The 27,994-nt window shown below is 29.5% G+C and overlaps 2 protein-coding genes and 1 long non-coding RNA gene across 4 annotated transcripts; 1 reads left to right on the top strand and 2 right to left on the bottom strand.

Annotated features, from left to right (window-relative positions):
- Positions 1–7,635: 7,635 nt before the first annotated feature.
- On the bottom strand, positions 7,636–8,750 carry MED19 (mediator complex subunit 19). Its single transcript, XM_070647666.1, has 4 exons — positions 8,415–8,750; positions 8,241–8,358; positions 8,043–8,153; positions 7,636–7,965 (listed from the first exon to the last, which is right to left on the bottom strand). The coding sequence occupies exons 1-4, from the start codon at positions 8,597–8,599 to the stop codon at positions 7,705–7,707; spliced, it is 675 nt and encodes a 224-aa protein (XP_070503767.1). The 5' UTR covers positions 8,600–8,750; the 3' UTR covers positions 7,636–7,704.
- A 5,118-nt stretch (positions 8,751–13,868) lies between these two features.
- On the top strand, positions 13,869–17,527 carry LOC139096040 (transcriptional repressor protein YY1-like). Of its 2 annotated transcripts, XM_070647662.1 has the most exons (10): positions 13,869–13,893; positions 15,003–15,110; positions 15,223–15,376; positions 15,433–15,854; positions 15,917–16,018; positions 16,079–16,132; positions 16,204–16,220; positions 16,284–16,333; positions 16,399–16,518; positions 16,592–17,527. In XM_070647662.1, the coding sequence occupies exons 2-10, from the start codon at positions 15,059–15,061 to the stop codon at positions 16,701–16,703; spliced, it is 1,083 nt and encodes a 360-aa protein (XP_070503763.1). In that variant the 5' UTR covers positions 13,869–13,893; positions 15,003–15,058; the 3' UTR covers positions 16,704–17,527. The 2 variants fall into 2 exon arrangements, with proteins under 2 accessions (XP_070503763.1, XP_070503762.1); XM_070647661.1 differs by lacking the exon at positions 13,869–13,893 and having other exon boundaries at positions 14,880–15,110.
- Positions 17,528–17,736: 209 nt separating this feature from the next.
- Positions 17,737–22,139, bottom strand: LOC139096041 (uncharacterized). Its single transcript, XR_011544912.1, has 2 exons — positions 21,058–22,139; positions 17,737–17,837 (listed from the first exon to the last, which is right to left on the bottom strand). It is a non-coding gene; the product is annotated as an uncharacterized lncRNA (long non-coding RNA).
- Positions 22,140–27,994: the final 5,855 nt, after the last annotated feature.

Genomic DNA, 27,994 nt, shown 5'->3' with positions numbered 1-27,994 from the left:
AATTCACTAATAAAATCAGTTTTTCACGAAAACTGTTACTTTAGGATAAACTTTGATTAGCTTAAAATAAACTTCTTTGTTTCCTGAATATTTTGCAAAAGAAATTATCCTAAAAGAATTAATGTGTGAAAAGTTATGAAATTTTAAAGTCTTGAAGAATGGAATTACCACAAAAATTAGATTCTTTACCCTATTTGTAATCAATTTGAAAAACCTCAAATTAGCTTAAAATCGATAGGTTTATTTAAAAGTGTTTGTTTGATTTGGTTTTTATTATTTCCCACTGTATTTCAGAACAAAAATCAAAATACCAAAATAAATTTTAAATTTTTAACTCAAAAACATTCAAAATACGAATTTATAGCTCCATATTTTTCGTGTTTTTGATAAAATTAAATAATTAATTTTGCATTTAAATTTTTGGTTACAAATTAAACGTCTTTTATTTTTAGCCTTTTTATTTTGTTAAGAGTTTATAAGAACATTTTTTTACAACCTGCGGGACCAGTCCCAGAAGATTTTCGGGACTCGGGACGGGTTTCCGGTCTAAAACAATAATTTTAGAATTATTTGTACGATTGTAAAAATAGTGTTGGCAATTATCAAAAATTAATTTTAAAAAATTACAAAAGTCCTCGTGTTATTGATCGAGGGACTTAAGCGCATTTTTGTCCCAGCGATCAGTAATTGATTAATAAGTCACTTCCAGACGTCAAAAACAAGATCCAGTAGCATTCAGGTCACTTTCAGACCTAAAAACCAAGATCCAGTAAGATCCAGGTCACTTCCAGACCTAAAAACCAAGATCCAGTAAGATCCAGGTCACTTCTAGACCTAAAAACCAAGATCCAGTAAGTTCCAGGTCACTTACAGATCTTAAAAACAAGATTTATATAAAACTTCCAAAAATTTAAGAACTTCATCATTTAACTGATTTTCAAAATTCAAACCTTATAGCGGTAAAAAAAATTCAAACATTGTTCAGTAAACACTGTAAAAACATCGAAAAACATTGAAGAACACTGGAAAACAATGAAAAAACGTGTTGTTGTTTTTGTTGTTGTTGTATATGAAAATGAAAAATTGTTAATTATAGCATTTATGCGTTGATTTGAAACTTTTAAATGCCCGGCGCCGCAATAACTTTATGGAACTGATCTTTTAAAACCATTCCGAGCTCTCTACGATGTCTTGATAAAAAGTTTTTATCGTCAGCCGAACATCCGAACAAAGTGATTTATTAAGCTACCTTTTTGAAAAAAATTTCAAAAATGCGCTAAAAAGTTTACCTAAGTGAATCCTTGAGAAAACAAATTTTTAAAATCAAAATTTTAGCTTAATTTACAGCAATTGATATGATTAAAATACTGTATATGATGTTAAGTGAGTGAATAAAGACGTTTATTTCGTTTTCTTGAAGTGTTAAAAGTAACCTATCCAATACTAGATAAAATAATACCAAAGAACCATATACGTCCAGATATGGAGATACCAATAAATAATCTACGCCAAGATACCCAGATTAGTTTTTTTTTTCTTCTAGAAACTCAGACAAGGATTTTTTAGCGCATTTTTGAAATTGTTTTTTTAAAAGGTAGCTTAATAAGACACTTTGTTCGGTCGGCTGGAACGCGAGATCTCAGCAACCAGACATTGTTGAGAGCTCTGGTTTTTTGCAATAGCTCAGTTTCATAAAATTATTGCGGCGACGGCCATTAAAAAATCTTGAAACATTGTCTAAATACTATAATTAATGAATTTTAGTTTTCAGTACAAAACGTGAACAAGTTTTGGCGGGAAAATTTTGAATTCCTCAAAACCGTTAGAAAATTTAAATTTCAGAAAACCGTTACGTCTTAATATACTATAGGTAATTAATAAATTTTGGTCTTCAGTGCAAAGCATGAACAACTTTTGGCGGGAAAATTTTGAATTTCGTAAAACCGTTAGAAAGTTTAAATCCCAGAAAACCGTTATAAGAAAAATTTATTTTTGTTGTATATTTTTTCGATAAACCTACTGGATCTTGTTTTGTAGGTCTCTGTAATGTGCGAACGAGTTCTTATTTTCGGAATTTTAATTTCGAATGGTTCTTATTTTCGGAAACAAATTTAAATTTCAAATGAACGTTAATAATCTAAACCAAAAAAGCTCTAGATTAGCCTTTAATTATTAATTTTAAAGCAAGATTTTGCTTAAACTAAACTAAATAATTGTAAAAAATTTAAGAAAAAGTCTGAAATAATGAAGAAAAGTGAATTAAAGACATTTAAGTTTTTCATTGTTTTCTCAGAATGTTTGTAAACAAACAATGAAAACAAAACCAAAAATTTGGAATAATTTTTGAAAAAACTAACTTTAGGCTGATAAGTTTAGCTTTAAACTTCGATTAAATGATTAAAAAAGCTTCAATGAACATAATTAAATTGATTATCTTGATTTAAATGAAACATTCAAGCTAAAAATCATGAAAAACTAAAAATTTTAAAAGTTTTGATGTTTTTCAAGATGGCGGATTTTTTTCTGAAAAAACATTCGAAATATGATTCAAATTTGTTCGAATCAACGTCCGCATCAACTGTTCGCACATTACAGGTAGGTCTGAAAGTGACTTATAAATTAATTACTGATCGCTGGGACAAAAATGCGCTTAAGTCTCTCGATCTATAACACGAGGACTTTTGTAATTTTTTTCAAGTCAACAAGAAAATATATTTTTTCTTCAGAAGAATTTTTCGGAAAAATGAAGCTGCGTAAAAAAGAAGTTTCGAACTTTTGAAATATGTTATTTTAATAGGCATTCCTGCAGTAGAGCAAATCCATGAGTAAACGGAACTGAAAAATTTCGATGTGCAATATTTCTCAACTTGTCGTTTTTAATTTCCTAAAAATATCCATAATTATTAATATTTACAATTCGAACTTTAAGCATGTCATCAATTATTGCTGATGGAATGAAAAGCGATTATATTTGATGCTCTTATATTCCTCCAAAATTAATTAAATTAATAAATTTGAAATGTTACGTTTTTCTTACGTTTTTACGTACGTAAAAATGTTAACCGAGTGACGCATTTTTCGCAATTTTAAGCTTAACTAAGTGTTTTAAACGCTTTAAATCCACAAAAAAGAATGCAAATCAAGTATTAGAAAGACTTTAGACGATATTTGCAATGCAAAGTTGAGCAATTAATGAAATATTTTAAATTTTGTAAAAAAATTTTTCGTAAAGTTAACCGAGTGACGGATGTTTTTTGACAATATCTCTCTTAATAGCCATTTATTCTACACTTTTTTAAACAGGAAAGATGCAGACCAAGTTTTTATACATCTTTAGTTTAAAAAAATTAAGAATTGGGACGTATTTAAAGAAATATTGCAAATCAAAATCTTTTTATAGCATTTTTTCACTCATGGATTTGCTCAGTATATAATTGAATTTTTTTAAATATGTTAATACGAACAATTCTGAAGGCCTTTCCTTCTTATTCCTTATTTTAGAAAAAAAAAAATTGAAATAAATTATTTTTTGTATTCCTTATTTTAGGACTCGTCCGTTAAATTTTTGTTGAGAGAATTATTGAATTCTTAGTAGCATTAAATACAGAAAAATTATATTCGTAATTGATAAGTGATAAATCTGAAAATATGAAAATTTAGTTAAACGCATCGAAAAAATTTTCATCGTTGTGTTATAGAACACTATAAGCTAATGTTTACAATATTAGCCAATCAAAATTTACTTCAATTTTTTGAGAAAATTAAGTGTTTACATTTTAGCTTTAAATTGTTAAAAAAATCTTTTAAAGATTAGTAAATTTTTAGGTATTCAATTCAAATTCAAAATTTTGTCCCAATAAAGAAAAATTTAGCTTTTCAGAGTTGTTTGGTTACTTAAAGAGCTTTACAAAAATCCATAATTTGCCATATTTTCAATGGCTAATATTAGAAATATCATTTATTCTTTGAAATTTAAAGTTTATTCAATTTTTTCTGAAAGGCGCCATAAATATTGATTTTCCTATAATAACTTCTACTTCGAACAATAGAACTTCTATCATTGAAGCTATTTTTACGTTAATTCAATCAAGAGGTTTTGTTTTGCATCTATTATTAGTTGTACAAAACAAAAGACCACACAAAATATCAATAAAAGTACTATTCATTGAGAAGTAATATAGACTGTAATGTTGGTTTTGACATTTGATGACTTTTATTGTTTATCATCAATATATATGTGGTCATACGAAAAAGTGACCGTTAAATTTTTGAAAATTACCAACACTATTATGTGTATTTTACACGGAGAACAATGGAAAATTGTGATAGTGTTAGTTTTGTTTGGGGCGATTTTGGGGCGAAGTTTGTCTGTATGACCACATGTATAAATATTGTTTATCATTTATTGCAGATATATGTATTTAAAAATAAAATCATAAAATCGAATAACTGCACAAATTCGTGCAAAAAGTTGTGCCATTTCGAAATATGTACACTTCTTCGAACAATTTTTCACAACTTTAAATTCATTATTTATGAACAAAAGTGAGTTGGAGGTCGGTGGTGGAATGGTTTCTTGCTTCGGTACCTAATTATTGTGATATCCTCCCAAGCGGTCATGGTTTTCATGAGCAATATTGAATAATCTCTCATTTGGTTTGTGTTTGGTCGTGTTAAAATGTGATTTAAATTGTAAATTTTTGATTCTCCATAACTGAATTCCATTTTTGGTCACGAAGCAACACACCATAGAATCGATTAAAAAGCTAGTTTAGGTGATAGCTTGGAAAATTACAACATTTAAGCTCAAAACTGTGAGTCGAAGTGGCTCGGTGGCGGAATGGTTTAGTACTTCGGTACATAATTATTGCAACACCGATCTATCGATCATGGGTTCGAGACTAGGCATTGGAAATTTTTCACGTGTCCTTTTTCGAATCATATGTAGTGGAAACGCGGCTCACAGCCTCCCTTTGAAGGCTACAGGCAGTAATATCATCAAAGAAGTGGCATTAGCCGCGAATCGTCCTAGCGCAGCTCTGGATCTTATAGATCTGAATAGCTAAAGGTTTTTTTTTTTTTTTTTTTTTTTCTAAGCTCAAAACCTGACTAACTATAGAATAATAATGAACTTAAAAATCTATTTTAAAGTTGATTTTTGCTGATTTACCCTGCGGAGAATTGCGCTAAATTAATTTAGTTTTTGTTTAATTTCAGAGCGTTTTACGCATGAAATTTTAAAGTAGCCCTTAAAAATATAATTTTTTGTTTAAATTCTCTCCGGTCACATGTTCAAGTCGTCTTAAAATTTTTAACCTGTTTTGTTTGTTCTTCTATCGCAAAAGCTGCTTTCCATCGAGTTATTATATCGCCGGGCATTTGAGACTTCAAACCAACGCATTAATACTATAACTAACAATTTTTATTTTTGTAAGAAGCAAAAGTGCCTTGATAGTGCCTCACATAGCAGGGTGTAGATCACGAAAGTTGTTGTGTAATTTGAACTCCTGCTTTCGAATCTCACGTGATTTTCTCGTTCGTGATTTTACGGAAGTTTAGATACTTCGGCTTCTTAAGTGTGGCAGTTTAATGATGAAAAAACCAAGAATTAGGCAACGTAAGATGTAAGAACGGGTCATGAATGATGTTGTTAGAGATAGAAAGATACGAGAGCTGTAAATTCACCGTTGAGGGCTTTTACTGGAACAGACCTGAATACATTGTAACTTACTGATTTGCTGGAACGAGAGCTTGCATTAATACTATACCTGAGACCAAAAATTTTTGAAATTAGCTGCTGCACATCAATAACAGAAAAACACATTATGCGCTGTATACATGAGCTTATATATACATAATATAGATTTAAGATTAATTCTTAAGGATAAAATCGTAGTGCTTTAACGTTCTAGTAACACTGTCACTTGATTTAAGAGAGGAAAGATGAATAAAAATAAATAAATTAATAAATAAACCGTTGCAAACAAAAGCTAGGTGGTTTTTTCAGTGTTTTGCAATGTTTTTACATTGATTTCTGAGCAAAGTTTGGCGCTAAGGGGTGATTCCACAGATTAATTATCTTCTTATTCAGCTTAAAAACTATTAAATTAGCTTAGCTCTGTCGGATTGGGAAAGTAAAACACCAATAATTGATATCGTCCATAAACGTTATATTTGTGTATGATGTAAACGTAAACGTAGTAAACGTATAGAACGTAATAAACGACGATTCAATTTTTCTAAAATTGAATAATTTTAATTTTAATTTTTCTAAAATTGAATAAAATAAAAGAAAAATGTATAAATAAAAATGAAGTAACCTACTTCGTGAAAACACGTCCGATCTCGACGAAGTGAAGTAAAAAAAATTACAAAAGTCCTCGTGTTATTGATCGAGGGACTTAAGCGCATTTTCGACCCAGCGATCAGTAATTGATTAATAAGTCACTTTCAGAACTAAAACACAAGATCCAGTAAGATCCAATTCACTTCCAGACCTAAAACACAAGATCCAGTAAGATCCAGATCACTTTCAGAACTAAAAACCAAGATCCAGTAAGATCCAGGTCACTTGCAGACCTAAAAACCAAGATCCAATAAGATCCAGGTCACTTCCAGATCTTAAAAACAAGATCCATATAAAACTTCCACAAATTTAAGGTCTTCATCATTTAACGGATTTTCATAATTCAAACCTCATAACGGTAAAAAAAAAAAATTCAAACATTATTCAGTAAACACTGTGAAAACATCGACAAACATTGAAAAACACTGTAAAACAATGAAAAAACGTGTTGTTGTTTTTGTTGTTGTTGTATATGAAAATGAAAAACTGTTAATTATAGTATTTATGCGTTGATTTGAAACTTCTAAATGACCGATAACCCAATAACTTGATAGAACGAAGCTATTAAAACAAACCAGAGCTCTCTACGATGTCTAGTTTTCGAGATCTCGCTTTCCAGCCGAACGACCGACCGAACGAACGAACGAACAAAGTGCATTATTAAGCTACCGCTTTGAAAACAAGTTTCAAAAATGCGCAAAAAAGAAAATCGGACAAAACCGGTAAACTATCTAAATCGGTAATAACCGATAGAAAATACAAACATATATCGACCGTTGTAACTCCAAGCAACATGCTTGATTACAACGGTTTTTAAAAAGAGATTTACATGAAGAACTATTCGTAATAATAATAATAATTATAATTGTGATTGGAAACTTTAAGTGCCCGGCAATAAGTTTATGGAACTGAACTATTAAAAAAAAATTACCAAAGTCCTCGTGTTATTGATCGAGGGACTTAAGCGCATTTTTGTCTCAGTGATCACTAATTGATCAGTTGGATTCAGGTCACTTCCAGACCTAAAAAACGAGATCCAGTAAAAACCAGGTCACTTCCAAACCTAAAAAACAAGATCCATTTGGTTTATCAAAAAAATATACAATAAAAATAAATTTTTCTTATAACGGTTTTCTGGGATTCAAACTTTCTAACGGCTTTGCAAGTTTTAAAATTTCCCGCAACTGAATACCATTTTGTACTGAAATCAAAAATTCATTAATTATAGTATTTATGCATTGATTTGAAACTTAAATGCCCGATGACATTGAAAATGAATGCTTTATGCATTTTTGGAAAATATATTAAATTTAATACAATATTTTATTTAGAAATTATATATTTTTTTAAAATTTTAGTTATGGGGTCTCTGATATACTTGAAGGATGATCTGGACTGTGCTTACTCTGTTTTTTACGCTTCTTCTCCTTTTTCCTCTTTTTTCTTTCTTTATCGTCGTCGTGCCGCTTACCCTTCTTGTGCTTCTTTTCATGAATATCAGGCTGATCACCAGTAGCTGATATATCTTGAACAATGTTATTATCATATTTATGCTTCTTATCTTTTTTCTTATGCTTTCGAGTTGGTGTTGAATTCAAAATACGATATTTTTCAGGAAGCTAAGTTGATTATAAATACACGATTATTTTAATAGCTTAAATTTTTTTAAAGTATAAGAAAAATGTTTATAACTTACAGGAACATTTGGATGAAGGCGAAATCCAGCAAGTTGGATAGAACTTAATGCAAGTAATTCTTTTCCACAAATTGGTGGTTTTTCGATAACGCTGCGTAAAGAGCTATTATCCTGTTTTATAAAGAAAGGATTTCAGTTAAGTACAATTTATTTAGAAAAAATTGGTAAAATTAAGATATAGAAAGAAAAAAATCGTACAATTACTCCAGGTCCATCGATAACACAAGGAAGTGTAGGAAGAAAAGAAGAAAGCTGCTCTTTAACTTTCTTGCTATTAAATTTATTATATGTGTGTTCTAGTCCATAATATTGAAGCCTGAAATATTATAAATTATCTTGCAAATTTCATTAAATATACACAAATATATTTACATATTCGTTGATGCTGTCAATTTATTCTTTTCTGGAGGCTCTTTAACTAAATAGAATGGTCCACTGTTTATTATTTGTGGATATTTTTGACCTAAAGATATTTTAGTTTTTAGTGTTCCTGTGCTACTATCCTGTATTCTCCTTGGAGATGAAGATTTTGGTGAAAAACAATTTTGCTGATCCATGTTTTCTTTGCCTCTCTTTATTCCTGTGTTATATTCGTTAATTAGTTAATTAATTCCATTAGAATGAAACGATTTATATTAAAAAAAATTTTCGTAAGATTAATATGACTGGCTGTGATTACAATAAATTTAATTTTTTCGAGGATTCCGTAGACACATTAGAAACTCGAATTTGCTCGAATTTTTCATTATAAGCCTCTTTCTGCTTATAAGCCTAATTAACTTTTATACAGTACGTAACTTTTTTTTGTATTCGAATTAGAACTAAACAAAAGAAATTTTTTTGCTTGGACATTTTGTAACGGACGGGGGAGAGGTGGTCTAAAAATTAGTTTTTTTGCGTAACGCATTTAATGAACGGTCCCTAATATGTACCTATACATATTTTCAAAATTAAATTCTAAAAAATTACAAAAACCCTCGTGTTATTGATCGAGGGACTTAAAAATGCCGTTTTTTAGAAACCCTAGTGATGATACAAGCTTTTGGATATTTCCACAGATTGGTTGAATTCCGTTTATTCCTGTCTCTAATGTTGTCGTTTTTAGAAAATTTGATTTGTTAAAATTTTAAACTTTAACTAATCAAATAATGTCAGAAACACAAGAATTATCTTTTTTTAGCTAATTAATGATTTTATTGTTATCAATTTTCCTGATCGAGCTATAATTACAGCAAAAACCGGAATCTAAATTCATTTCTTAGGTCACAGTAGTGTCGGACTCCACTTCGCTTCGCTTAGTTCGTGTTAAAAAATAAAGCGTGTTTTTTAAAAAGTTTTTTAACGTTTTTTTTTTATTTACTACTTTTTAGAACATTTTTCTTTTAAAGTTTTTTAGTCTTTTTTAAAATCGTGTTTTTTAAAAAGTTTTTTTTTTTTACACGCTTTTATTTTATTCTTTTCACTGATTTTCTTCAAATATTTTTCTACGAATGAGTTTCGCCGTACAAAACGCCGCCGAATTGACGCGTAATAAAATTGTACGTGGGTGATTCTCTGGATAAGTCAAATTCGTCTAATTCGTGTCTCAAAAACTACAAAATTTGCTTCATAAAAAAACATTACTTTAGCTTATTAAACGAATTAACTAACTGTTAATTTCGTTCTAATATTAATTATTATATCTAAATCTGTCTTTATTTTGTATTGTTAGTCTATAACTCCTGCAAAAACATAAAATCAAAAAACGAATTTTCTCACGGATTAGGAAAAAAGTTTCTAGGAATCACTAAAATTTCAATTTTTCTCTTTAATTAAAGATTTTTGCAGCGTTTAAAGAGCAACAAACGATAGTTTTAGGTGAAATACACTCGAAATATCAACTCAACCATAGTGACAGGTAGAATAAAGTGCATAAAATTCATGTTGAAAGTCGGAATTTGATATTTTGATTCCGAGAAACCGGCATAAAAATTAAAATATTTAATTAAATAAAGCATGACGGTAAAAAGTAATTGTACAGAAATAAAGATCTGCACAAATCCCGTAAGTGTATATAAAGAATGGAGCTATAAAATTACCAGATTATTAGAAAAATTAATTCAAAGTCGAAAATTTTGAAAAAATTTATCCAAAGAAACACCCACGTGTGTCAGATCGCAATTTTCTTGATTTATAACCGCTGCGTCGACGCCAAGATGAATTTTGCGTCGCCGCCGCGTCGAAGTAAAAATTTTTTTTGATCGATAGATCAATCGATCAGAAAGTAAAAAAAGTGATCGAATGATCGAAGATCGATCTATCATTTTTCGATCACGATCGTGATCGATTTTCGATCAATTGAAGGACCATGATAAATTAACCCTTTTGGTACAAATTTTAAAAAAGAAATAAGGGGCCGTTCACTTATTACGTTACGCAAAAATACGAATTTCTAGACCCCCCCTCCCCCCCTCGTTACAAAATGTCGTTACAAAAAAAATTTTTTGGTTGAGGCTGTTACAAAATCCTAGACCCCCCTCCCCCCTAAAAAGCGAACGTAATAAGTGAACGGCCCCTAACTAGATATTTTTAACTTTTTTAAGTGGCACACCAGTGTTTTTAGCGCATTTTTGAAACTTGTTTTCAAAAAGTTAGCTTAATAATGCACTTTGTTCGTTCGTTCGTTCGTTCGTTCGTTCGTTCGTTCGGCTGGAACGCGAGATCTCGAAAACTAGACATCGTAGAGAGCTCTGGTTTGTTTTAATAGCTTCGTTCTATCAAGTTATTGGGTTATCGGTCATTTCGAAGTCTCAAATCAACGCATAAATACTATAATTAACAGTTTTTCATTTTCATATACAACAACAACAAAAACAACAACACGTTTTTTCATTGTTTTACAGTGTTTTTCAATGTTTGTCGATGTTTTAACAGTGTTTACTGAACAATGTTTGAATTTTTTTTGACCGTTATGAGATTTGAATTATGAAAATCCGTTAAATGATGAAGTTCTTAAATTTGTGGAAGTTTTATGTGGATCTTGTTTTTAAGATCTGGAAGTGACCTGGATCTTACTGGATCATGTATTTTAGTTCTGGAAGTGACCTGGATCTTACTGGATCTTGATTTTTAGGTCTGGAAGTGAACTGGATCTTACTGGATCTTTGTTTTTAGGTCTGGAAGTGAACTGGATCTTACTGGATCTTGGTTTTTAGGTCTGGAAGTGATCTGGATCTTACTGGATCTTGGTTTTTAGGTCTAGAAGTGACCTGGATCTTACTGGATCTTTGTTTTTAGTTCTGGAAGTGAACTGGATATTACTGGATCTTGTGTTTTAGTTCTGGAAGTGACTTATTAATCAATTGCTGATCGCTGGGACAAAAATGCGCTTAAGTCCCTCGATCAATAACACGAGGACTTTTGTAATTTTTTTTTCATCATTCCTCCCTCCTTTTTAATTCGAGTGACAACGTTTCAATAACTATTAAAGATTTTAAACTTAACAATAATTCTAAAATCTATATTCTGGACGTATAAGCTAATTTAAAACTCCCTTTTAGGTTTGGTACCATGGTATCTCTCGTTCCATAAATTCAGTCAGTTATAATGCATACAGGTCCGCTCCATAAATGTCCGTTACGATGAATTTAAGGTTCTCGTTTCTTTTATCATTCTATCTACATCACTCATGATCCGTTCTAATTAGGGTTTTCAATCCCGGGATCCCGGGATTCGGCTCGATTTTCCAATACCGAAATCCCGGGATTGAAATTTCGGTATTCCGGTATTACGGTATTAAGAAATTCTTAGGATTTTCAATTTTTTTTATTCAATATTCAAATTTAAAATTGAATTTTTTTGCAAAGAAATAGTTTAATTTTAACTTAAATTGTTCATTAGCTCTACCTTTTTATTAAAAAATTGAAAATGTTGACTAAAAAACGATCAAAAATATTTATTCACAATTTATCCTACAATATCTTGTTGCACTTATTCAAGACTGGTACAAGACGGATACTGATCCAAAAACAAATCATCGTCGTTTTCATTAGATTGCTTATTTCTCAACTGATTAACATCAATTTTTCAGTTCATATCATTAGAAACGTTAAAACTTGTCGGGATTATGGTTTTGAATAGCGGAACTGATTTATATGAAATATTTATATTCAATACCGATATTGGAAAGATTTTAATATCGGTATTGAAAATCCTAGTCGGAATTAACCTCGAATATGAATTGCCTGGAATCTTTCTTTACATATGAATCAATATGAACTTGAAACTTGTTTAAAGTAGAGCTAAAGAAGTCCGTTTTTGAATAAGATTCATTTTTAAATGGCAATTCAACCTCAATTTAATTCAAATTTAGTTAGTTTCCGTTGTTTTGAGCCGTTTTGAGCATAATTTGATACCGGATTTTGAGTAAATTATGATATCAGTATTGATCCCGGGATCCCGGGATTGAGAATTTCACAATACCGTAATCCCGGGATTGAGATTTTGGTCCGGTATTGAAATCCCTAGTTCTAATATTTTATGTTATCGCCAAATTCATAGTTCCCGTTATTAAACTGCTACACTTAAACTTAACTTGCTAAAAAAGAACTATCAATTTTGCTTCTTTGTTCAGTATGTCTAGGAATACAGTTTAAGTTTAACAAATAAATAAAATAATTTTAAAACTGTATGCAAACAATTTTATTTTTATTCTGTCAATTTAATTTTATTGTTTCAGCCTATAAAATAACATTAAATATGCAGTAAACAATGTAGGTAATTACTTAAAAATATCATTACATCAAAAATCAATAATATTTTAAATGTTTAAAGTATGGCAGTCAAAAAAAAAAAGTCTCAACATTAAGAACAGTTAAACAACGTCTTCGTTAAAAGTAATCATGAAAATAATTTCACATCCAAAAATAAAGATTTCATTAAAATTTATATTTTAAGTATAAAAATATTTAATCACATTCTACAGAATGTCGACTAGTTTTCAAAGGTTCACAGCCTTTGAACATAGGTTTTGCATTTTTCCAGGCATCTTCTGTTCCAAAATCTAAGTCATTTCGTAGATTTTGTAATAATTTTATTAATCCATCGTTCTCTTTTATTTTATCAAAAAATCCAGTACTTTTCGACACTTTTTTGTAAACATCAATTTTAACATATTTTCCAATCACGAAAACAAAAAAACAACTCGTTATCTATGGATGAATTAAAAAGTATTTTATTATGTTGCAGAATACTTAGAAAAACAAAAAGATTACCCAAATAAAATGCTCTATTCTCATTGTGTGGTAGAGCACAATATTCTGACTGATTTAAAATTTCATTAATAGGCATACTTATTTTTTTATCTATAAATTTAAACTTTTTGCTATACATTCATATGTAATTTACAACCACTTTGAAAATTAATCTTCATTTAATTTTTATTTCAGTACCTATATTAGTACATGTTAGTGTTTTCCAATTTATGATAAGTAATATATTATTTTTTTCAGTCTTCAAATTCAATGATTTATTAACTACATATTTTCGTAAACTAGCAAACAAAATTTGAAGGAGGATGCATATCACTTCAATAATGTTATGAATTAAAGGGCTTAGTCGTTCGAAAATTCAGTGTCAGAAATGTGATGTAATTGGCTTTTTTCTCTTTTCCTGGATATTTAGGGTAATATTTAAATACTCTATCTCGTAAAGTTCTAAAAAACGAACATTTTGATATATAATATGTTAAATAAAACACTATAATTGAGCCGAAATTTGAAAAACAAACTCGATTTCTGACACTGAAAATTTGTTACTTAATCTGATTTTTTGGACAAAAACACTTGTAATTTTATGAATAATGAGTTCTAAGGTACAAAAATTAGTCCTACTTGTTTATTTTTCAATGCTCTACGATGCAAAATATCAAAAGTTAGTCAAAAACTGGTTTAAAGTAGTTAAATTAATAATTTTTTGTAAAAGCGTTAAGAAAATTTTGAATTTTTCCATACAAATTTTTCTGTGTAAAAATATTCACAAAAATTCAAAAAAAAATTAAAATTAATAGCTTAATTTGTTAATTAATGAACTGGAATAGAACTAGAGGTTGTATTTATGTTGCCTTTTTGTGTTTTGATACTCAGATTATTTAACTGAAGTCGTTTTTTAAACTTTTGAGTGATTTTAGAAAATGGAACTGTTTTTTCGTCTAAGCCCTAAACTATTTAACGGTTATAAAAATTCACTATCCAATGTATTACCCTAAATTTTCGTTATAAGTCAGTGGCTTATCATCGGAAGAAAAACGTTTCCAAAATCGTAAGAAAAAGCTTAATAACGAGTTATTAAGCCTAACTGATTATTAGGATCCGAATATGTTAATTAAAAACGGAAAATTTATTTCATCTAGTTTAATTAATGGGATTTTGGTAGTGGTTCATTAACGGATACAAAAATTTATCCAGAGTAAATTTTTTTTTCCTAAGCCAGAGGCTTATAACGTAAATTAAGGGTACTTTTGGGCCATTCACTAGTTACGTTACACAAAAAAGAAAAATAATTAGATTCTACTTCTCTCCTCATTATAAATTTTCCATTTAAATTTTTTTTCTTTGTTTGAGCTGTTACAAAATCCTAAATCTTTTCCTCTAAAAAGTGTTTACTGCAATTAACAATGAAAAACATGATATAAATAAAATTTAGTAAAACGTGCCCTAATAAGTAGCAACTGTCACTTCTATTTTAAACAAAGTTAATTGCTGAGCATACCAAATTTTCTTTTTATAAATATAGCTAAAATAATTATAAAAATTATTAAAATTAAAGTGGAAATTAACATTTTTTTGCACATATGTAATACATAAAACAAAATTATAAAACTCGATAATTATCGTTATCAGTGTTAAAATCTTGTGATTGTATTTAAAGTGACCAAAAAAACAAAATAATTTTTTTTTATATTTGAATTTTCGGTAAAAAAAGAGGATAAAAGATACAGGAAGGAATCGCAAAAAGGAAGTTTAGAAAAGTTTTAAAAAATGAATAATGAGCACTACGATGATAGGACGGAGGATTTCTCAATGATGGATGGTATGTTGAAATGCGCAATATTTATTGTTAATTTTTTTAAGCGATTTACAAAGATAATAGTAAATAAACAAAACACTTTTTTTCTCGAAACTTTATTCAAATATACATTTAGATATACCATGTTTCGCCGAGGAAGTAATATTGCATACAGAAGCTGATTTACATGGGCACGAAGAGATAACTGAAGGAGTTGCATTAAATAATATTTACGAAGTAGCGTTGGAAAATGAAATCTACTTAGACCAGGGACCGTCATTAAAATATGGGTAAAATATAAAACTTTCGTTGTGTATAAAATTTTATTAAAAAACTTGAATTTTAGATCTCGAAAATCATCTTCGAAACAACGTATTGTCAATAGAAGTCTCCCATCAACATCATCAATGATTCCACAACCACCAACAGAAAACATTGAATTGGATAATATAAATATCATCGAGCCGAACGAATCAAAATCAAGGAGATGGAAACAAAGACAAGTACAAATAAAAACAATGGAAGGTGAATTTAGTGTAACAATGTGGGCATCTTCCGAAACTGATGATGAAGATGGCTCTAATCCAGAAGTCGATCCAGATTATACAGAATATATGAACAGCAAACGAATTGTACAAGATCCTCCATTACCAATCACAGGAGTAGATTTATCAGATCCAAAGCAGCTCGCAGAATTCGCAAAACCTGTCAACAAACTTAAAATTAAGAAAGAGCCAAATACAAATGAACATGAAATCAGAAGCATTGGTAGATTTCTCGTTTTCTAATTTTTAAAAATAATCATTATGTTATTATTATTTAACTTTTAGCATGTCCCCACAAAGGCTGTAGTAAAATGTTTAGGGATAATTCTGCGATGAGAAAACATTTGCATACACATGGACCTCGTGTACACGTCTGTGCTGAATGTGGTAAGATAATCAAGACTTCAGAAAAATGATAAAATATTTATATTTTATTCTAAAAAACAGGAAAAGCATTCGTGGAAAGTTCAAAATTAAAAAGGCATCAACTTGTACATACAGGTACATTATTAACGACTTGATTTATTCAGCAAATATATTAAGTTTTTTTTCTGTTTTTTTTTTTTCAATAGGAGAAAAACCATTTCAGGTATGACATTTATATTACGTTCTTGCAGATTTATATTAATATTCCCAAAATTCTGTTTTACAGTGTACTTTTGAAGGCTGCGGAAAAAGATTTTCGCTTGATTTTAACTTACGGTAAATATCATTAAATTAGATTAGTTCTAATGAAATTGATTAAATTATTATTTTTAAATAATTAGAACTCATGTTCGTATTCATACTGGTGATCGTCCTTACGTCTGTCCGTTCGATGGATGCAATAAGAAATTTGCCCAATCAACAAACCTGAAATCTCACATTCTCACTCACGCCAAAGCTAAGTATGTTGACTAATTATGTCGAATAAAATATTGATTTTAATCATTATAATCTTTTTTATATTTGTATTTATAGACGGAAAAATTCAGGAAGCCGTAATGTAATACAGCAACAACAAGCAGCACAACAGCCACAATATAATGAAGAGATGGAAGGAAGTCCGCAATATATAATTTACACAGAATAATAATCCATACTTATTGATGCATACAAGACCTGAATGAATTGAAATATTTTTTCACATATTGATAAAAAAAAATAATTTTTGGAACATTATGACATGTTCAATAGTTAATTTCTGAAAAAGAAAAGAAAAATTTTAAATGATAAGAACGATTAAGAATAATGTCATTGAAAAGTGATTCAGTTTCTTTTATGCTTAAGTTCTTTAATACAATTCGCGAGGCAGGATTAATTGTCACATAAATGAAAAGAATCTTAAAAATTGAATGTTTTTAGTTTATGCGACTATTATTAGATGAATCAACTAAAAGAAAGATCTTTCATTTTATCAAATAAACTTTAAAATAATTAAATTTTTACCTTTCTGTTTCCAGTATGTCTCTTGATCAAATTAATCGTTTTTAAAATACATTTTTTTTACTCTGAAGTATCAATCTACTTATGATTTGTAAAACAAGATGAAAAATACAGTACGAGAATTAATGAATGCGAAGTTCTGATTGTAGTCGCTTTAATTTTTAATTTTACATTAATTTTTTTGTAATTACCTAAATCATAAGAATAATTATAAAAGAAATCAAATTTGACCTGAAAATATTGAGATGATGAATTTGTAATGTGTTTTCAGAAAGGGATGAAAGCATCAATTTATTCAATTTTTTCTGTAATTTGATGGAATAAGATTGATAATTATCAGAAAAATCGTTTTACATAAGTGTAAAGAAAAACAACACATTTATTTAATTAAGGCCAATTTCTAAGTGGTATAAATTTGAGAGAAAAATGAATAATAATAAATCGTAGTTCAAAGAAAGTATTAAAAATTCATTTCGTTTGTTTTTTTTTCTTAATAAAATTCAAATAGTTTTTGTCTCTATTTTGGAGAACACCGAACTTTTATGTTTTTTTATGATGTTGCTGATTTCGATCATCAAAATGAAAGTGTTGACATTCAATCTATTTATGATTAATACACTCTTAGAAATAATTCTAACTTCTTCTTTTAGTTTTATAATAAGTTTTTTTTAGTTTAAAAATTTAAATTTTAATTTTAATACTTTATTTTAAAATTTTAAATCTTAATTTTAGATTCGAAAAAATTTTGATTTTAAAAATGTAAAATCCAAATTTTAAAATTCTAAAACTAATCTTTCAGAAAAAAATTTCTCATAAAAATTCACAAGAGAATGCAGAAATCACTTGATGAAGTGTGAGCCAACTTTGTATGAAGAATTATTAAAAAATTACAAAAGTCCTCGTGTTATTGATCGAGGGACTTAAGCGCATTTTTGTCCCAGCGATCAGTAATTGATTAATAAGTCAATTTCAGACCTAAAAAACAAGATCCAGTAGGATTCTGGTCACTTCCAGACCTTCAAAACAAGATCCAGTAAATTCCAAGTCATCCTACTAGATTTTTAAGAATTTCATCATTTAACGTATTTTCATAATTTAAACTACACAACGGTCAAAAAAAAATTCAAACTTTGTTCAGGGGCCGTTCACTTATTACGTTCGCTTTTTAGGGGGGAGGGGGGGTCTAGGATTTTGTAACAGCCTCAACCAAAAAATTTTTTTTGTAACGACATTTTGTAACGAGGGGGGGTCTAGAAATTCGTATTTTTGCGTAACGTAATAAGTGAACGGCCCCTCAGCAAACACTGATAAAACATCGAAAAACATTGAAGAACACTGTAAAACAATGAAAAAACGTGTTGTTGTTTTTGTTGTTGTTGTAAATGAAAATGAAAAATTGTTAATTAGAGTATTTATTTGATTTGAAACTTTTAAATGCCCGGGGCGCCAATAACTTAATGGAACTGATCTTTTAAAATCATTCCGAGCTCTCTACGATGTCTAGTTTTCGAGATCTCGCGTTCCAGCCGACCGACCGACCGACCGAACAAAGTGTCTTATTAAGCTACCTTTTTGAAAAAAATTTCAAAAAAGCGCTAAAAAGGCTTAATAACGTGTAGTGTAGGGATTTCAATACCGGACCAAAATCTCAATCCCGGGATTACGGTATTGGGAAATTCTCAATCCCGGGATCCTGGGATCAATACTGATATCATAATTTACTCAAAATCCGGTATCATATTATGCTCAAAACGGTTCAAATCAACTGAAACTAACTACCCTGAATTTACGTTATAAGCCACTACCCGTTACTAAGCCACTGGCTTAGTAAAGAAATTTGACTGTGGAAAAAATTTTTATGCGTTAATAAGCCACTACCAAAAAGTCATTAATTAAACTAGATAAAATAAATTTTCCTATTTTAAATGACATATTCGGATATAAACAATCAGTAAGGACTAGAAAAAGTTAATAATTTTTAAGATTTCTATGAAAATTTTCGTTTTTGCTTCATTTGTTTACATTTTTTACTAAGCCATTACTCGTTATTAAGCCTTTTTTCACGATTTTGAAAACTTTTTTCTTCCCATAAGCCACTGGCTTATAACGTAAATTCAGGGTAAATTTGAATTAAATTGAGGTTGAATTGCCATTTAAAAATGAATCTAATTCAAAAACTGACTTCTTTAGCTTTACTTTAAATAAGTTTCAAGTTCATATTGATTCATATGTAAAGACAGATTCCAGGCTTTCGAATTCGGGATTAATTCCGACTAGGATTTTCAATACCGATATTACAATCTTTCCAATATCGGTATTGAATATAAATATTTCATACAAATCAGTTCCGCTATTCAAAACCCTAATCCCGACAAATTTTAATGTCTCTAATGATATGAACTGAAAAATTGATGTTAATCAGTTGAGAAATAACTAATCTAAGTAAAACGACGATGATTTTTTTTTTGGATCCGACGGTCTTGAACCAGTCTTGAATAAGTGCAACAAGGTATTGTAGAATAAATTGTGAATAAAGATTTTCAAACGTTTTTTAGTCAAAATTTTAAATTTTTAATCAAAAGGTAGAGCTAATGAACAATTTATAAATCTTTTAAACTTTATATATAAACTTATAAACTTTTTCTTTGCGAAAAAATTCAATTTTAATTTTGAATATTGAATAAAAAAAATTGAAAATCCTAAGAATTTCTCAATACCGTAATACCGGAATACCGAAATTTCAATCCCGGGATTTCGGTATTGGAAAATCGAGCCGAATCCCGGGATCCCGGTATTCGGGATCTCGGGATTGAAAACCCTAGTGTAGTGGTTTAGTAAAGAAATGTAAACAAATGAAGAAAAAACGAAAATTTTCATGGAAATCTTGAAAATTAATAATTTCTTCTAGTCTTTACTGATTGTTAATATGCGAATGTGTCATTTAAAATCGGAAAAACTATTTTATAGTTTAATTAATGACTTTTGGTAGTGGCTTATTTAAGGATACAAAATTTTTTCCAGAATCAAATTTCTTTACTAAGCTAGTGGCTTAGTAACGGGTAGTGGCTTATAACGTAAATCCACAAATTCTTTTATGCGGGAAAAATTTAAATTTGACAACAGTCAAATTTAATTCGAACCTAAAATAGAAAATTTTTACTTGTATAATCTGTGTACTACTTTAAAATTTATTCATTTCCAAAATGACATTTAAGTTCACTTAACATCATGAACAGCATTCTAATCATAGCAGTTGCCGTCAATGTCCAAATTTTGATTTTAAAAATTTGTTTTTTCAAGGATTAGGAATTTCGTTCCTTATACTTTTTAGCGCATTTTTGAAAATTTTTTCAAAAAGGTATGTAGCTTAATAAATCACTTTGTTCGTTCGGTCGTTCGGGTGACGCTAAAAACTTTTTAACTAGACATCGAAGAGAGCTCGAAATGGTTTTAAAAGATCAGTTCCATAAAGTTATTGCGGCGCCGGCCATTTAAAACTTCCAAATCAAAGCATAAATACTATAATTAACAGTTTTTCATTTTCATATACAACAGCAACAAAAACAACAACACGTTTTTCCATTGTTTTTGAATGTTTTTCAATGTTCTTTGATGTTTTAACAGTGTTTACTGAGCAATGTTTAATTTTTTTTTGACCGTTATGAGGTTTGAATTATGAAAATCCGTTAAATGATGAAGACCTTAAATTTGTGGAAGTTTTATATGGATCTTGTTTTTAAGATCTGGAAGTGACCTGGATCCTACTGGATCTTGTTTTTGTGAGTCTGGAAGTTATATGGATCCTACTGGATCTGGAAGTGACCTGGATCCTACTGGATCTTGTTTTGTGGGTCTAGAAGTGAACTGGATCTAGTTTTGTAGATCGAGAACTGATTTATTAATCAATTACTGATCGCTGGGACAAAAATGCGCTTAAGTCCCTCGATCAATAACACGAGGACTTTGGTAATTTTTTTCAAAAAGGTAGCTTATTAAATCACTTTGTTCGTTCGGCTGTTCGGGCGTTCGGCTGACGCTAAAAACTTTTTAACTGGACATCGTAGAGAGCTCGGATGTTCCATAAAGTTATTGCGGCGCCAGGCATTAAAAAGTTTCATAAATTTAGGCTCTCATTTCGGCGGCTATTTAGCGTATTACGTGATACTTTTCAGGCTCGTTTTGTCCATTTTCCAATCATTAGGTAATCTAGTAGCTCTCGTCCCTTTGTCTCTCGCAACACTTCAAGTTTATGACCCCCGTTCCTTAATCCAACATTCCCCAGAATTTCAAATTAGGCTTGATCTCGTTCATTAAGCAGTCGAAGTATCTAAACTTCCGAAAAAGAACAAATTTGGAAATGACTGGATTCGAATCGACGACCTTCGAGTTACCATACCAAATTTGAGCCAAACGCTTTACCTATTTGACCAGCAAGGCACTTAACTGAGTTAATATTTCTCTAAATTAGAGAAATTTTTAATTGCTTTATTTGCACAAGCTTAAAACGGTAATCATCATTTTGTCTAATTGGTGAATTTTTACTTTTTGAGTAGAAACTTCAACCGTCTAGACTGTTTTACCAAGCTTTACTGTCCTTATATCATATGGTTAAATCTACAGATAAAGTGAACTGATTTTTTTTTATACAAAAATTTTTAACAGTGTAAACAAATTTTCAAGTTATGTTTTCTCTAAATCTGTTTGCCTAAAGCAATATATATATATATATGTGGTCATGCAGACAAACTTCGCCCCAAAATCGCCCCAAACAAAACTAACACCATCACATTTTTCCATTGTTCTCCGTGTAAAATACTAATGATGGTGTTAGTAAATTTCAAAAATTTAACGGTCACTTTTTCATATGACCACATATATATATATTGGCCTAAAGTATACCGTGACCAGAAATTTCGATTAAGATTTTAATTACTATTGTGTTGATCTCATTATTTAATGATAAAAGTGTCTAGTTCCTTTTAAAATTGAATTTTCTAAACAAACGAAAATTGTTTTGCAATAACGAGCTGAAATATTAACCATGTTTGACAAGCATAATGAAGTATATGAAAATTAAAATTGACAAAATGAGTTTTCTGTTGTCAACATTTGTCTAAATTTGGAAAAATAAAAATGAAAAAAGGATAATTTTTATATATTTTTAAATTGAAATAACTCTTTAACTAAAAGTAAGTAGGTAAGTAAGCAATATTTTTTTACCAAAAGGTATTTAAATGACTAAAGCTTCAAATTAGCTGATTACTACTTAAAATGATAGATGCTATATTTCTATTTAGGTATGTTAAATATCATAAACACTTAATTTTGAAAAAAATTGAGAAAAAGAAAATCAAGTCGACAAAGTCTTCCGTAGATTTGTACTTATCTAAAAAAAATTTTGTAGCTGTTGGAGCTCGACGAATTCTAAATGCGGCAATGGGTCTCCGTACGTCTTCGCCAAAGAAGTAAGGAAGTATGTCTAGTCCAATGAAATTTAGTGTCATACTTAAGACTATGTGAACACTTCTTGGATAGATAAATCCAAGTTCCTTATTAAGTCAATCTTTAACTATGCTTTCCCAAAATCCCGGACATTTCCCGAAAAAAATATGTACCAAAAAGTACAATATTTTAATGTTTTTTCAGTTTTTTTAAGCTTAATATGTAAAAATTTTCAATAGTTGAATGATGGATTTAAATTTTTAGAAAACTTTAAACTAGTCAGAGTTTTAAATGATTTTAAAACAAATCACAGTTATGAGAAAAAGTTCAATCAATTTAAAAAGCACTGAACATTTCCATCGGAAGAAATAATTTTGAGTATCAATGCTTTGTATCTTTAAAATTTTTAAAAACCTCAAATTAACTGGAAATCGATAGGTTTATTTTAAGCGACTGATAAAGGCTTTTATAATTTGTTAGTGCATTTCAAAACAAAAATCAAACCTTTAATAAATTTTAAATTTTTAACTCAAAAACATTCAAAATACGAATTTTTAGCTCGATATTTCTCCTTTTTTTTTGATTAAATTATACTTATTTCTTTTAATTTTAAATTTTTGATTAAAAATCAAACGTCTTTTTTTTTCTATTATATTATACGCTTTTATTTAGGTTGCTCTGTTTAAGACGTTCAAATTTTCAAGTACCTATATCGACCACTTCTACTTAACTTCAAAGGCTGAAATTTATCATAGTGGTGTATTATAGGCTAATATAGAACACAGTAAAAAGATTTTTGAAAAAAATTTAAATTTTGCTCTAGTTAGGGCCAAAAAACTAGTTTTTCAAGGCCAAAATCTACGATTTCTTGATATATTTCTGCTTTCATGGAAGCTTGAGAGCTGAAATTTGGCATGAAAGTATATCTAGAATCACTCTGTTCTGTGGTAAAATAATCTTTGCAAAATTTCAAAATTTCGTAGGAGTTAGGGCCAAAGAACTAGTTTTTTTACTCAAAATGAAAGGAATTTTCGACATATTGACCACATTTATTATCCGATTGATCTAAAATTTTAACGAAATCTTTCATTAAGAAATCTTAATAAAAATAAAAAAGAAATTTGGGAAAAAAAAGAAAGTTGACGATTTTATAGTAACAACCCCTAATTTTAAGCCTGTTTTAAAGTATTACTTTATCTTCATGGAACACAAAATCGAAATTTTTTAAAATGTGTGTACTCTGTTCTATTTAGGACCAAATTCATTACGAATTGAGATTGAAATTGTCATTTAAAAGCGATTTTTAGTCTTCAGTATTGATAGTTCGGATACTAACAATTTTTGATAAGAAAACTAAAAAGTAAAAAATTACAAAAGTCCTCGTGTTATTGATCGAGGGACTTAAGCGCATTTTTGTCCCAGCGATCAGTATTTGATTAAAAAGTCATTTCCAAACCTCAAAAACAAGATCCAGGTCACTTCCAGACCTAAAACACAAGATCCAGGTCGCTTGCAGACCTAAAATACAAGATCCATATATAACTTCCACAAATTTAAGAACTTCATCACTTAACGGATTTTCATAATTCAAACCTCATAACGGTCAAAAAAAATTCAAACATTCTTCAGTATTCACTGTAAAAACATCGAAAAACATTGAACAACACTGTAAAACAATGAAAAAAAAAACGTGTTGTTGTTTTTGTTGTTGTTGTATATGAAATTGAAAAATTGTTAATTACAGTATTTATGCATTGATTTGAAACTTTTAAATGCCCGGCGCCGCAATAACTTTATGGAACTGATCTTTTAAAACCATTCCGAGCTCTCTACGATGTCTAGATAAAAAGTTTTTATTGGCAGCCGACCGAACAAAGTGATTTATTAAGCTACCTTTTTGAAAAAAATTTCAAAAATGCGCTAAAAATAAAAATATGTAAAAAAAAAGTTTTTTAAAGATACGCTTTTATTTAGGTGCAATGAAAAGTAGAAAATAATATTTAGATTCCAGTCTCAAATTTAAAAGAGACAAATTTTTAAAATTTGACAAAGAAAATTATAATAAAAGCGTGGGCGAATCTACAGAAGCCATTATCAAAGCCCTTTACATTTGCATCGTTTTTTATTTAAACGCTTTTTTTCTTAACTTGCTTTCTTGTCTGTTTTTCTTGTTCAAATCTTGCGATCGATTTTTCGACCACATCTACTGCTCCAATCGAGCCGAAATTTTTTATGGATGTGTATTCTCGATGACAATACAATATTCAGCATTTGTGAATCATAAAATAGCTTAGTTATGCTATAATTAATTAATTTGAAAAAGAAAATCAAGTCGACAAAGTCTTCCGTAGATTTGTACTTATCTAAAAAAAATTTTGTAGCTGTTGGAGCTCGACGAATTCTAAATGCGGCAATGGGTCTCCGTACGTCTTCGCCAAAGAAGTAAGGAAGTATGTCTAGTCCAATGAAATTTAGTGTCATACTTAAGACTATGTGAACACTTCTTGGATAGATAAATCCAAGTTCCTTATTAAGTCAATCTTTAACTATGCTTTCCCGAAATCCCGGACATTTCCCGAAAAAAATATGTACCAAAAAGTACAATATTTTAATGTTTTTTCAGTTTTTTTAAGCTTAATAAGTAAAAATTTTCAATAGTTGAATGATGGATTTAAATTTTTAGAAAACTTTAAACTAGTCAGAGTTTTAAATGATTTTAAAAAAAATCACAGTTATGAGAAAAAGTTCAATCAATTTAAAAAGCACTGAACATTTCCATCGGAAGAAATAATTTTGAGTATCAATGCTTTGTATCTTTAAAATTTTTAAAAACCTCAAATTAACTGGAAATCGATAGGTTTATTTTAAGCGACTGATAAAGGCTTTTATAATTTGTTAGTGCATTTCAAAACAAAAATCAAACCTTTAATAAATTTTAAATTTTTAACTCAAAAACATTCAAAATACGAATTTTTAGCTCGATATTTCTCCTTTTTTTTGATTAAATTATACTTATTTCTTTTAATTTTAAATTTTTGATTAAAAATCAAACGTCTTTTTTTTTTCTATTATATTATACGCTTTTATTTAGGTTGCTCTGTTTAAGACTTTCAAATTTTCAAGTACCTATATCGACCACTTCTACTTAACTTCAAAGGCTGAAATTTGTCATAGTGGTGTATTATAGGCTAATATAGAACACAGTAAAAAGATTTTTGAAAAAAATTTAAATTTTGCTCTAGTTAGGGCCAAAAAACTAGTTTTTCAAGGCCAAAATCTACGATTTCTTGATATATTTCTGCTTTCATGGAAGCTTGAGAGCTGAAATTTGGCATAAAAAGTATATCTAGAATCACTCTGTTCTGTGGTAAAAAAATCTTTGCAAAATTTCAAAATTTCGTAGTAGTTAGGGCCAAAGAACTAGTTTTTTTACTCAAAATGAAAGGAATTTTCGACATATTGACCACATTTATTATCCGATTGATCTAAAATTTTAACGAAATCTTTCATTAAGAATTCTTAATAAAAATAAAAAAGAAAGTTGACGATTTTATAGTAACAACCCCTAATTTTAAGCCTGTTTTAAAGTATTACTTTATCTTCATGGAACACAAAATCGAAATTTTTTAAAATGTGTGTACTCTGTTCTATTTAGGACCAAATTCATTACGAATTGAGATTGAAATTGTCATTTAAAAGCGATTTTTAGTCTTCAGTATTGATAGTTCGGATACTAACAATTTTTGATAAGAAAACTAAAAAGTAAAAAATAAAAATATGTAAAAAAAAGTTTTTTAAAGATACGCTTTTATTTAGGTGCAATGAAAAGTAGAAAATAATATTTAGATTCCAGTCTCAAATTTAAAAGAGACAAATTTTTATAATTTGACAAAGAAAATTATAATAAAAGCGTGGGCGAATCTACAGAAGCCATTATCAAAGCCCTTTACATTTGCATCGTTTTTTAAACGCTTTTTTTCTTAACTTGCTTTCTTGTCTGTTTGTCTTGTTCAAATCTTGCGATCGATTTTTCGACCACTTCTACTGCTCCAATCGAGCCGAAATTTTTTATGGATGTGTATTCTCGATGACAATACAATATTCAGCATTTGTGAATCATAAAATAGCTTAGTTATGCTATAATTAATTAATTTTTATTTCAAGCTTACGTGTCACGTGCATTTTAAAAAATTTTATTTTTCAAAAATTCCAAGCGGGTCATGAGTTCAAGTCTCAAATTTTCTACTTCAAACTTTTTGTCATACATTTTCAATTCTTTATCATACTTTTATGATAATTTATAATATTTAAAGACAGAATTTTTCATTTTCACACTTTTTTAAGCTATTTTCCAATGTTTCCTTGGAGTTTAATCACGCATTTTCACACAAAATATTACCTTTTTGAAAAGTGTCGAAAAAACTATTCCTTAATTATTAGAAATCAAATTTATATTAAAGTTAATATATAAATTTCTTGATAATAATTATAATAATAATATCAAATTATTATTAATATCATAAATTGCCATCCCTAAAACATTTAATATATGTCGTGGTGGCGTAATGGTCAGAGTGCAGGTTTCTGTAAACATTAGGTCATGAGTTTCAAGCCTAGTTCATGAGCAAACTTTTTTTTTAGCATTTTCTTTTTTTGGATAATTTTGTGTTCTTTAATCATAAAATTCAAGCGAATTGGAGTCCGACACTACTGTGACCTAATAACAGTCGGGCGAACGAAGCGAAGCGAAGTGGAGTCCGACACTCCTGTGACCTAATAACAGTCGGGCGAACGAAGTGGAGTCCGACATTCCTGTGACCTAATAACAGTCGGGTGAACGAAGCAAAGCGAAGTGGAGTCCGACACTACTGTGACCTAATAACAGTCGGGCGAACGAAGCGAAGCGAAGTGGAGTCCGACACTACTGTGACCTAATAACAGTCGGGCGAACGAAGCGAAGCGAAGTGGAGTCCGACACTACTGTGACCTAATAACAGTCGGGCGAACGAAGCGAAGTGGAATCCGACACTACTGTGATCTAATTCGAGCGAAGCTCGAACTTAAATAGTTCGCTGTGACACACACAGCGAATCTTTGATGAAGTTCTGATACCAGGCGCCCTCGTTTTTTGTTGTAGAACTATACGATAAAGTCAAGGTGCATGTTTGTAATTCATGGGTGGTCTCAACTTTCAAACCAATTTCCCCCCTACAGCACAAAATAAAAGTTATTTTTTACTTTTTAGTCCACGCGAAAAACGATGATTTTTTAAAAAGTTTTTTTTATAAAGTATTTTTTAAGTCTTTTTATTTTGTTAAGAGTTTATAAGAAATATTTTTTAAACCTGGTCTCAGGACCAGTACCGTCCCGGTATCGAAAAGCATAATTTCAACTTGAGCTTCTTATTTTTCAAAACTTGATTACTATTGCAGTAAATTTCCCGTTTCAGTATTAATTAATAAATTATGCGAGTCTTTAAACTATAACAAAAATTAT

This window comes from Chironomus tepperi, unplaced genomic scaffold (genome assembly GCF_022539635.2).
Source record: "Chironomus tepperi strain 1889 unplaced genomic scaffold, CSIRO-AGI_Ctep_v1 contig_376, whole genome shotgun sequence".
NCBI classification, from domain to species: Eukaryota; Metazoa; Arthropoda; class Insecta; order Diptera; family Chironomidae; genus Chironomus; species Chironomus tepperi.
The sequence above is the reverse complement of the archived record's forward strand: the minus strand, read 5'-3'. Positions and strand labels throughout refer to the sequence as shown.